Source organism: Pteropus vampyrus, unplaced genomic scaffold (genome assembly GCF_000151845.1).
Source record: "Pteropus vampyrus isolate Shadow unplaced genomic scaffold, Pvam_2.0 Scaffold312, whole genome shotgun sequence".
Taxonomy (NCBI): Eukaryota; Metazoa; Chordata; class Mammalia; order Chiroptera; family Pteropodidae; genus Pteropus; species Pteropus vampyrus.
In genome coordinates this window covers 250,331-262,133 of record NW_011889093.1, presented here as the reverse complement: position 1 = coordinate 262,133, position 11,803 = coordinate 250,331, and the positions used below count along the sequence as shown (strand labels likewise).

The window sequence follows — 11,803 nt, the reverse complement described above, 5'->3', positions numbered from 1 at the left end:
GGGCCCTGGCAAGGAAAACTGGACCCAGAACCGAGGGGCGACGCCGGACGAGGTCCACAGCTCCCTGTTTGCTTTGGGGGAAGAGGGAGCCTGTTCCCGTTCAAAAGAGTTGAGATTTTGAAACATCGACTTTTAAACGCTTCTATAGAAGGAATAGTTATGATGGGACTTACATCCACAGCCAGCTCCATGTCCTCTCCGCAGGCCACCTCCTGCGTAGCCTGCGGGGTCCCTCTGCCCAGCTCACTCAGCGGGTCTTCCTAGGAAGAAGGTCGGGGTCGGTGGAAGGAACCCGCCTGCCTGGCACTCTCCTAGGGCTCACGGCTGCACCTCTAAACCTCACATGAACTTGTCCAAGGCCACACAGCTGGAAATGAAGACAGTGCTGGTGCCAGTCATGGCTGGCTTTGGAGTCAGCGCTCTTTCCACCATGTCTGGACATTGTTGTTGTTGTTACGATGATGACGATGATGATGATGTATTTATAGCAGCTCCTAAAAACTATCGGTCAAGACCAAGTATTTATTGAATATCTACTACATCAACTGTCAATGTAATATTCGACTATTGGAACACAGTGTTTGTCTAAAGAAAAGCAGCTCAGCTGTGTAGTAAAATCTCGGACGTCTACTTATTTTTTTTTAAGAGAAATAATTTTTGGAAACGGTCCAAATAAACATCCTTTCCTGATACCACGTAGGAGTGTGTGAGTGCGGGGCATGCACACGTGTGTATGCGTGAGCGAGTAAACTCATTTTTTTTCTTTTCCTTTTTCAGAGTCTTTTATGATAGGAGTCAGAAATATCAAAAGTAATTAGACTTTTTAGGTACAAATTTGGAGATGATTCCTTGGCCTTGGCCTTGAGGTCTAACATTTGTCATCAAAGAAGAAAGGTAACACATCCCTGTGTTTCAGAGTGTCATGCTGTTTGACTTGATTTAGCCCTACTCTCTGTCCCTGTGGTTCCACCTATTAAAGTGACATTTCAAGAAAAATTGTACTGTGAGAAACGCTGGAGTGGCTTTCTTTGTTCCTTTCCTGTCCCTGTTTTGTCAAAGCCATAGCTCAGAAGAAACCAGTTTCACCAAATTGGTACCAGGGCAGCCTGGCCGATGTGTCCCAACTTTCTCAGTATAAAAATAACTTAGACTGTAAAGGAGCGGCAAAGGGAAGGGTCCTGAAAGCATGACAAAGCTATTGAGCATCCTACACGGATGCAGCCGAGACGGGGCACAAAGTCACTCCTCTCACGCCTTTAACCCCCAAGCTCTAGAAGTGAAACCCCAACTCCAAGCTCGGGCCGGAGGTAGACTCTTCAGAGTTCCCAGCAGGACCCCCTGGCTGTCCTTCCCTCCCAGGGGAGCGTCCAGACATCCTGCAATAAGAGACGAAGCAGCACTGAGCCCTAGACGTGCACCAGGCACATTGGGCTCACACTTAGCCACAGCTGACATTTTCCCTTTCAATTATCATGATGCGCCGGGAGAGAATATTGCTTCTACTCCACAAATGAGGGAACTCGGGCGTAGAAAAGCCAGTTAGCTTACAAGGGTCACCCAGGTAACAGGTGAGAGAACCTGAGTGCAGGCTCCTCGCTGTGTGCCCTCGGCTCTCCAGCCGGATGACCTGGCCAGAGCCTGTGTCCCCCTGAGCCTCCTCTGGCCAGGACAGGGCTGTGTGTTTGGAGACACCCAGTGAATGTGAGCCTCGAATGCAATCAGAAGTCTGTTTCCTAGAGAACAAATACAAATATTGAGGAATGCAATGTTTTAAAACGTTGCACTCTGACGTTTGGCCCAGTTAGCTGCTCTACAACTGAGTGCTCAGTGTTTATTAGTTTGCATCTGAAACACTCCCCACCAGCAGACGCTGCTCCCACACTCGGGGCTGTGCAGTCAGTCAGTGCTTCTGCTGTGCTTTCTGTTACTCCACACCTCTAGGAAAAGCACAGCCACCTCACCCAGAACATACGCGTCCCCAACGTTTGCACTGTGACTGCAATGTCCCTACCTAGGAGAAGAGTATATTTTCTACTCCACTAATGCCAGACATGACTATTTTCTACTCCATGATGACTATGTGACTTGTCTGGGCCAAAAGTATTCAGGTGGAAGACAAGATGTCAGAGCCCAAGTGTTCAGAGCCAGTGTGGGCTCTGCCACTGCTCGGTCATTACAGTGGCGGGTGTAATTTCTGTTCCTTCAGCCCACAGTAAGAAGGACCACTGCACCATGTGAGCCAGTAAAATCACCCTCAGGTTCCTCCCCACCTCCTGCATGCTGGAGCCATCTTCACTGGTCCCCGTGACAGCTGGCCAGCTTCCAGAGCCTGCCTTTATTTATTTATTTGTTTGTTCGTTTGTTTTTTTCTTTATTTATTTTTCAGAGCCTTATCTGAAACCTCAGTGGTGCCCTCCTGCCTCCTCCTCCTCCCTCCCTTCAGTCTTGCACGAATATTTATTGAATGCCCACTCCGCATGGGGATCTGTTTAGGATCTTGCTAGGTGGACAGCATTGATAAAGCTGACAGCCCAAGTCCATATCCAGGTTTGGGGGGATGACAACATCCAATCTGGAGTCCCCTCTCTAGGAGCTGGAATGCAAAATCATCAATGCAAAATGCGGTACAGGGCCTTGGAGAGTCCATGCGAGTGCGGGACCTGAGCGGAATCCTCATCAACCTCATGGTCAGTGCACCTCCTGTGGGGTGGGGAGGGGGCGTGGAGAGCAAGGAACACGGAAATAGGTGAAACCCTCAGGCAACGAAGAGAGCTGTCAACAAAACTTCACTGCCACCAGTCTAATGTCAACAAAGGTCTCCAATCTGACATGGGGAAAGACGAAAAACTCTGTTCCGGTAAACAGTGTTCAAACCAGGAAACCACAGCCTCCGGAGGAAACCAAAAGCGAGCTCAGCAGAGACAACCGGGACGCTGCTTTTCTTAAAGTTTCTCCCCTGTTTCCTGATTGGCCCACTTTTATGCAAATGAGAAATCCAAATTTGCACAGTCTGATTGGTTAAAATAGCACTGTCCTGATTGGTCGGCTTCACATAGTCATCATGGAGCTACTCTGATTGGTCAGTATAGATGCAAATGAGAATATAGCTGTGTGGTTTCCATTGGACAAGGCAGGTCTTAGCCCATTGGTCGAAATCCGATACCAGGCGCTCCTTTCTGATAGCTCAGCTGGCAGCAGAACAGTGCAGGAGGCTGACGGTTTAGTCTGTAGCTTTTCTCTGAGATGCAGCATTCCTGAGAGGCCTCTGTCAGCAATGGCTGCTGACTGTAGTTATAAATCTGTGCCCAGTTAACCACGAGGAGTCCTCTTCGGCAAATAGAGTCCCTGAGGTCTCTATTTGAGCTTTGCTGAAAGTAAACGAGGTGATGCATGAAGAAGTGGTGGTGGCTCCTATGGATAAAAGGGGAAGTGTGCACAAGTTTAGAGACAAAAAGTAACCTCGGGAGATTTGATCGTAAATTCCTAACTGGGCAGGCCATGCTCCAGGCCTATGACTTCTTTAGTAGAAGGTTTAAGTCGGTCCTGACTATTGTTCTCACCATCTAGGCTAACAAACACTCCTTTGAAATGCCAGAGGTAATCCTCTTTTCCAGACCTCCAGAAGGTATAACCGTCCTAGAGGGTGCACAAAACCTTAGCTGTCCCGTAATCCAATTCCTGTCCCTGCTTTCTCCCACCTTTATTCAGTCTTCGTTATGTCCCCTCCTTGATTTCAAAGGTGTAAAAGAAACTGTCACTCTGCCAAGAATTGGAGATCTTGCTTCCCGGTGATGCCATCAGTTTGGCTCAAATAAACTCTTAAAAAATTTTCTACATGTTTGGATGTGTTTTACGTCAACATTCCTTTAAGTTGGGCAATGAAAATGTTGAGTTTTATCTGAGCCACATGATCCTGGACCTACCCTTTGTGTTCCTAAAAACAGCTCACTGTAAGGAACTCCTTCCTGTAACACTCATGGATGCCCCTCGTTTACCTAGGACAAGACCAGACGTAGACCCTCCAAATTCCCATCCTTCACTTCAGAAATGACTAGCTGGACTGCTCGTGCCCACCGATCAGCTGAAACACAGTGCTTGTTAAACGAACTGGTTAAGCTCTCCTTCCTCACCCAGAGCCTGCAGGCTGCCCCTCCAGAGCAGAGGCCAGCCTCAGGTAAACATTCTGATCTCCTCTCCTAGAAAGATGCCCTCTCATGCATCTCCCATACCCAGTCTTCCTAACTTTACTTATTTCTACAAAGAAACCCCTTTTTGCATAACCCTTGAGAAGCCTGTAGATCTTAAGGTCAGAGCATTCTTCCATACAAGTGACCCTTTCTCCCAACAGAGATGCTCTTGACTAAAGTCTCCCCTGAATAAGTCAGGATCTGTTTTTTATTTGACAGTGGTCAGGAAAAGCTTCCTGGAGGAGGTGGTATATAAACAGATGGACTGTGATTTAAGGAAGAAATAGAATTATGGGCTTATGGGAGGTAGTTTTGTTTTAAGAAACGGATGTTTTTAGCCTAAAAAGAAAAGAGAAGGAAGAGCACAGAATCGTGGGGTGCGCCTGAGTCATTAAGACAAGGGTGTTAAAGAGACCAAATAGAGACAAGTAGTTGGAGAAATGGGGAGGCGAGAAGGACACAATGCTACAAAAGCGGGGGGAGCAGTTGATGCATTCTGTCCACGGATGCTGTTTTATTGAGCACCTACTGTGTGCCATCCACTATGCCAGGCAGTGGGGACTCAGTGGTGAGCAAAGCATACCTGGGTCTCGCCTTGTAGTCTAGAGAGAGATAGGTATTTACAAAACAATGCGGATGTAAGAAACATCCAAACCTTGAGAGAATTTTTTGAGTCAAAACTGACAACATTGCAGGGAAGCAAGATCTCAAATGCTCCCGAGAACAACAATTTTGCAGTTGCTTTTATGTATTTGGAATTAAGGAGGGGACGTAGGGAAAATTACAAGAAGATGGGAGAAAGCCAGGTGGGTTTGGATTATAGGATAGTTTGCAAGATCATGTGCTCCTCTGAGGGTGGTTGCCTTGGAGGGGGTCTGGAAAAGAGGATCATTGGCATTTTAAAGATGTGTCAACCTAGGTGGCAAGAAATATACACAAGGCTGGCTTAAACCTTCTACTAAAGAAGTTGTTGGTCTGGGGCAGGACTGCCTACTGTGACCTGCCCAGGTAGGAATTTACGATCAGATCACCCTGCGAGGTCACTTTCAGTTTGAGTTATTCCAACATCTCTTTTTCGACCACAATAATCACATACACATTTTATTTCAAACAGTGGTGAGTGCTATGTGGGCATGATCCAGGAGGAGTAGGTATGAACTGCGCATCTGATATTTAGACAGTCCTGGGTGGCAGAGGCCCCTGAGGAAGCCATATTTTTTTACTTACAAGGTAGATAAGAACTGGTATTAACTAGGTTGAGGATGTGTGTGGGGGTGGGGGATGTCGGCGGAAGTGGGATGTCTCATTTGAGAAATGGCTGAGGAACTGAAAGGGCCAGTGTTTCGTCGGGGAGCCTGTGGGATGGGTGTGCACTTCCTGTCCTGCATCCAAAGATTGATTACAAGACCCTGCACGTTTGTTTTTCCAGGAGACTGACCTAATCAGATCCTAATTTTAGAGCCACCTCTAGGTCTCAGCTGGAAGAGCAAAGATCGTCAAGGTGGCAGAAAGCCCAGGGGACCCAGCATTCTTTGCAGTCAGGAGGACCTTGGTAATCTCTGAGGGCACAGTGTCTGAGGCCAGGGAAGGAGGAAGGTGGACCGTAAAGGCCTGAGTAGCAGGTGACAAAGACACGGGGTGTTGTCTTTCAGGATTGGCCTCCCTCCCTACACCCCAGCTTTGGAGGGCGCCTCCCTGCTCCTTAGGCCCAAGGCCATTTTGCTGGTTGTTGGCAGGTTTGCTCCATAGCCTCACTTTTCCGTTTGATTGTTCTCAAAGAAGGCTGATGGCCCTGGGAGCGGGGGCAGCCTCGGTCCAGCCGTTCTCTCCAGGCTCTGTTAAGTGCTGCACACAGTCGAGACCACGTGAATGGAGCCCAGCCCAACAGATTAAGTGGGGTTAGTGCAGGGGTGCCCTCTGTGGCACTGGAACTGAACGAACGTGTCCTCGATGGAGACCAAAGGCTGCTGCGCTAACAGGCCCCGCAGCAGGGAGGCCAAGGACACACGCGCCACGCGGCCTGCGGGGGTCCGTCAAGATAACAGCCTGGCCCTAAGAAAGCAGCCTTCACCGCCGCAACGCGGGGAGCAGGGCCGGGGACACCGAGGACGTCAGATGAGGTGGTTCTAAAGTTGACCTCGCGGCCGGGGACTGGAGCCGGGAAGAACCAGTTGAAACGAAAGCCCGTTCCAGGGGACCAAGGGTAACAAGGACAGAGCGGGGAGGGGCGTGTCCTCCGGGCTGGGGGCGTGCCCGCCAGCGGGGCGTCGGGGGCGTGTCCGGGCGGGGGCGTGTCGGGAACCCCTCGTGGGCGGGGCTCCGGGCGCAGCTCCTCTGCCAGCGGGTCCGGAGCAGAGGCGGGCCTAAGTTAACGTCCCTTTTCAGGGACAGGCGGGGCCTGGCGCCGGACAGTCTGGCCTCGCGTGGTTTGGACGTCGAGCCTCCGCGCCCCTGCCGTGTTCGTTGTCGCAGACTGCGGCGCGATGGAGCCTGCAGCGGCTCGCCGCGTCCTCCTGTGCTCCGTCTGCCTGGCGCTGTGGTGCCTGCGCTGCGCGCACGGGCTCCGGAGCAGGTGAGCCACCTGCGCGTCGGCGCGCGTCCCTCTGGCCCTCCGCGGGGCGCCCCGGTGTCCTGCGGGGTCCGGGGCGCGGGCCGGAGTACCTGGCGGGGGCGGGGTCGCGGCCCGCAGGACCTGCACAGGGTCCCAGGGAAGTGTCGGTGACCTGTGTGCCTGTGCGCGCTCTTCCACCCTCCCAGCGGCGGCTGCCGCACGCGCTTAGTTCAGATTGCAGCAAACTTCGTGAAATGGTGGTGGCACCGCTGTTCTGCGTGTCGCAGCTGACGAATGAGGGGAGGGGAGGGGTTATAAAGAGGCCCTGTTGGGGAGGATCCTCACTTTACTTTGCAGGAAACCAAAATTGGAGTACCAGATGTGATTTTTCCTTCTATTTTATTTGGGTAATGATCACACTAACAGAAGGATTTCATACCTATGCAGTAGGTGTGGGAAAAGGTGGGTTTTAACTTTTTATTGAAAGTTTTGGTTAAACCATTACCGCCTTACCACATACTTTAAAAAGTAACGTTATATTTCAGTTTTCCCAGAAAGCATGCTTTCTGAGGAAGAGCTGCACTCATTAGCTCGTTTTCGCCATCAGGTTAGCAGTGTCGCTGGATAGGGGTGTGGCCTGTGCGGCCCTGGTTGAAAGGAACCGCTTTTCAGAGCCGGTTGTGCGGCCTCCAGCGATCTCGGTTCTGCAGTTTGCTGCTCCCTGCGGCAGAAATAAAAGCGGCACCTCCTCTAGAGCAAAGGCAGGCGAGGTCGGTTTCAGTGCCGGGTGTGCCCAGGCCCCGCCTGGCCGAGTCATCACTTGGGACTACCTTTAGTGTTCTCTAAAGGCCTAGGCTGGGATGTGTAGTCCCCCCCATAACCCGTGCACCCGATGTAACTGGACAAGCACCCCTCGTGGAACACAGAGTTCATCCAGACCCTTGGAGGGCTGCCCAGGCCAGCGGGTGCTGGCCAAGTGCAGGCCGGGCTAAGAACGTCGCGACTGGCCTGGCTTCTGCCCAGTGGGCCTGTCCTTACAGCACCTGCAGCTTCACTGCTTTGGGGGTGCTTCTCCGCATTAGCGCTCATCACTCTCTCGCTGGGATTGTAGGTGGAGATTATGTTGCAGACACATCCCGAGTCTCACGGCAAACTGATGGTCTTGTCTCGTGGACGTTGCCTGAGCTTCCAGCCTCAGTTTTCATCCGTGTAAAATAAGATTTTTGCACCCAGGGGGAGGAAAAAGCTTCCCATACTCCCCCCAGCTCTAATTCTCATGCTGCGGTTCATCTCTCTCTTTTTCATACCAAGCACTTGCATCGTCTCAGACTTAAAATCACAGTGTCAAAGCATGTAAACCACACGCTTTACACTTACTCGGCAGCACTCACCTGTTTGCAAGGCGAGTGTGTGAGGACTTAGCTGTTTTCCTGGTGGAGCGCTCCTTCCCAGGCACCGCGAGTGGGGTGTCTGCCCGCGACCATTCCCCGCTGCCGTGTTTCCATCCGCAGCCTGAGGACTCCTGCAGTGGCCTTTTCTGCCTCGTTGGGCTGCTGAGCTGGCGGAGGGCTTGGCGCGTCCTGCTGAGAGTTCCCAGTGTGACACAGCTCCCAGCCCCCGGTCTTAGCATCTAGACGGCAGCAGGGGTCCGAAGGAGCCCCCAGGGATGAAACTGCCCGGTTCTGCAGACAAGGGACGCCCGCAGCAGGCACTCAGTGTTGCTGGAGTGAATGGCAGCGTGAGCAGATGGATGGGTGGATTTTTCTGTTACTTTGAAAGAGCTCTTGAAAAACGAGTTCCTTGTCTTTTAACAGTGGCAATCATGAGTGGGAAAAACTGATTATGGTTCAGCACTGGCCTGCCACCGTGTGCAAGGTGAGTCTTTCGGCCTCAGCTGGCCCCTTCGGTGTAGGGAAACCCCGTCAAGAGTTGGTTTGTGCGATGTCTCCTCCCCGAGGCCTCTGACAGCCCTCCAGCCTCTCCTCGCTGGCCCGCAGAGCTGGGCCTTCCCGGCAGGACACTCCTCCAGGAGGGCCGCATGTGAGGTTCCTAGGGACCGTGACACACCACCGCAAACTGGGTGGCTCGGAACATCAGAAACGTGTTCTCTCCCCGTTCCGGAGGCCGGCAGTGTGAAGCGAAGGTGCTGGCAGGGCCAGTCCCTTCCGGAAGCCTGTGCTAGCTCCGTGCATTGCCAACACTGCCTGGTGTTGCTTGGTGTGTGGGCACATCGCTCTAGTCTGCTCTGCCTTCATGTGGTCGTCTCCATTTTGTGTCCCTCTGTGCCTTTAAGAACCCCAGAGATTGGGCGTAGGCCCCACCCAATCCAGTCTGAGCTCACCTTAACTCGATGACATCTGCCAAAACCCTATCTCCAGATAAGGCCACATGTACCGGTGCTGGGGTGTAGGACTTCAGCATGCCTTTTGGGGACACAATTCAACCACCACAGGTGCCAACTGCCTCCTCCCTCCCTCCCTCCCTCCCTGCATTATTGCAGGTCTTACTAGAACGTTTTCCGGGAGGGCCCGGGAGCAGACACCATCCCTGCCACCTTGGCTCTCTCTGCTCCGCACGGGCGGTGCCCCTGGTCCTCTGTGGGCCGGTCTCTTCGTGGCTCTGTCTCCCGTCCCTCTGTCCTTTTAGAGTGTCACTGCTGAGGCTCTCCTGAGAGCAGTCCGCTGGGGGCCACCCTGCCTCGCCTGCTCCGTCCAGGCCGTGTCTCTGCCGTCCGTCTTGAGGGCAGTTTGCGAAGCTGGCGTTAGCTGCGCGGTTCTGCCGCGTTTCATCCCATTGCTGGGCTAGCGCTAATTTGATTTACGGCATTTCTGAAATTCTAAGAATTCAGAATTCCTAAAATTCTAAGTCAGAAGAGGCCTTTTCTTTTAGCTGCTGCAAGCTGGACGCATCCTAGACTCGCCCTGTGGTTTGGGGCTCTCATGTGACATTCGGCTTTGGTTTCCCCCAGTATTTAGGAACCAGAATGTGCCTTTCACTTCCTCACTGAGTTTTCTGTTGACAAATGCGAGCAAAACTTCACTAGTTTCTTGTCCCCTTCTCCCTCCGGTGCCATCTCGAGTAGGGTGGACAGCAGGAGAGTGCAGTGGCCTGTCCCCAGGGTTCAGTTTTGTTGAACTACGGTGCTGGCCCTGGGCATTTGGAACTGTAGCGTCCTGGTTCTTGCTGGCAGGGCCTGTGTGGAGAGCTGCCTGCCTTCAGGGCGGGGGGCCAGGTCATTTGGTGGGTGGGGCGTTTCTGTGGCAAAATGTGGGTGTGTGCCTGTGGCTGATGTAAATATACCCGGAAGTGCCTTTCCTGCCTCGAGGCTTTTAGAAATGAGATTTTAAAAATGGATCACTCGTGAAATGTTGTTATTAGGGAATTAATTTCCATCCAGGGTGCCTGTGACTCCTGTCAAGGTGTCACCCTGGGCAGCAGGGCTGTCCTGGGCACCTTCCCCGTCGGCGAGGTGGCAAAGGGCTGTCCTCCGTGCTCAGCACAGTCCCTCGGGCACCTGCCAGGAGCTGACAAATACTTGCCGTGGGTGAAAGCAAGCTGCCACTGGGCCCAGACACCCCAAAGCAAGCTGCCACTGGGCCCAGACACCCCATAAAGGCTCCTCCGAGACGCAGAGCCGGCTGGGGGCCCACACGGGACCCTGGGTCCTGGCTTTGCTCGCCACCTGCCGGGCTCTTGGGAAGTGGCCCGCCCGCTTCGGCCTGTGGTTCCTTAGGGATGGAACCGGGGCGAAGTCTCCGACCTGTCACTTTGCCGTCCTGCTCCTCCGCCCCGTCATTCTGTGGCTGCCTCACATCAGATATTTCGGTCACCTGACCAGACCCCGAAGCTCCAGACCCCCTGTGGAATGATTGCAGAGGGAGGGATTGAGAGTGAGCACGCCCCTCACCTGGCCCCCACCTGGCCCCCTCCTGGCCCCCACCTGGCCCTCACCGGACTCCAATGGCTGCTTCTCATTTGCATATTCACTGTGGGGACACTGGGCACAAGTCCTGCCTTATATAGTGAGAATATATTTCTGGATGGTTTATTTTGGAAAAACTCCATTTTAGCTAAACAATTGGAGGGGAGGAATCCCTAAAAAGTGTTATACTGAGATTTTTATCCCTACGATTTTATCTCTTACCAAGTATGTATTCCTAGTGGAACTCCGGGTGATTCCAAATTTCCAATATTTCTCATTTCACTGCTGTATTTGGACTTGGTGCCTGAACAGACTCAAGTCTAACAGACTGTCATCAGTCCGTCATTCTCAAATGTTTATTTAGGATTAATGATAAAAAAATTATTTATGGCCAAATGTGAGTGTTTCTATAAGATTATTTTAATTTGTGAACACATAAAAGAAGCAAAAGTGGGTCTTTAATTCTCTTATTTATATTGAAGACCGGTCCACTCATTGCGAATAGAACACCCTCGTGAATGTATCGCTGGAATAAATGTATTATAAATTCATGCAGAGTTTGTTTTGCGTTAGGCTTGTGTCCTGTACGTCACTGATGCATGTCGAAAGAAAACAAGATTACTAAATGTGTTAATAAAATCAGCAACGAACCAATTATTTTCTTTCTGCTTTTCTCCCTAGGAAATTGAAAACAACTGTAGAAACCCCCCGGATTACTGGACGATACACGGATTATGGCAAGCACCCAATGCCATGAAAACTTAGCCCAAGAAAGCTGGCCAGCTTGCAACTCTAGCTGGAGTCTGGTCCTCAGCGTTAACTTACGATTTCGAGAAGTGTATTTTAATAGACTGTAGTTTCTTCATTCAATCAGATCCTACTTAAAGATACCGCTAATCTTTCTAACGTAACCCCAGCTCTGTGTTTCTAGAACAGTCACAGTCTAGTGTAAATGTGCATTTAAGGATTCTGGGTGTATTTTAGGATCACTAAATTTTAATTTTCTTGTTTTACTCTTTTGGGGCCTAAAAATAACTGTATAAATATATAAATATAATCTAGTATTATACATACACACTTCACCGACACCCAAATTGACATTTCTGGATTTGCCTGCATTTCGTTTACGTTATTGTTTTGCTT

General features: G+C 51.3%; 1 protein-coding gene across 1 annotated transcript in view; it reads left to right on the top strand.

The window, feature by feature from the left end:
• The first annotated feature begins 6,521 nt into the window (after positions 1-6,521).
• The window catches only part of RNASET2 (ribonuclease T2), a 17,199-nt gene continuing 11,917 nt past the window's right edge, over positions 6,522-11,803 (top strand). The window contains exons 1-3 of the mRNA XM_011377466.2: positions 6,522-6,759; positions 8,553-8,613; positions 11,342-11,397. Of these exons, the coding sequence (XP_011375768.1) occupies positions 6,671-6,759; positions 8,553-8,613; positions 11,342-11,397 (206 nt within the window). The 5' untranslated portion in view covers positions 6,522-6,670. The remainder of the gene's footprint in view (positions 6,760-8,552; positions 8,614-11,341; positions 11,398-11,803) is intronic.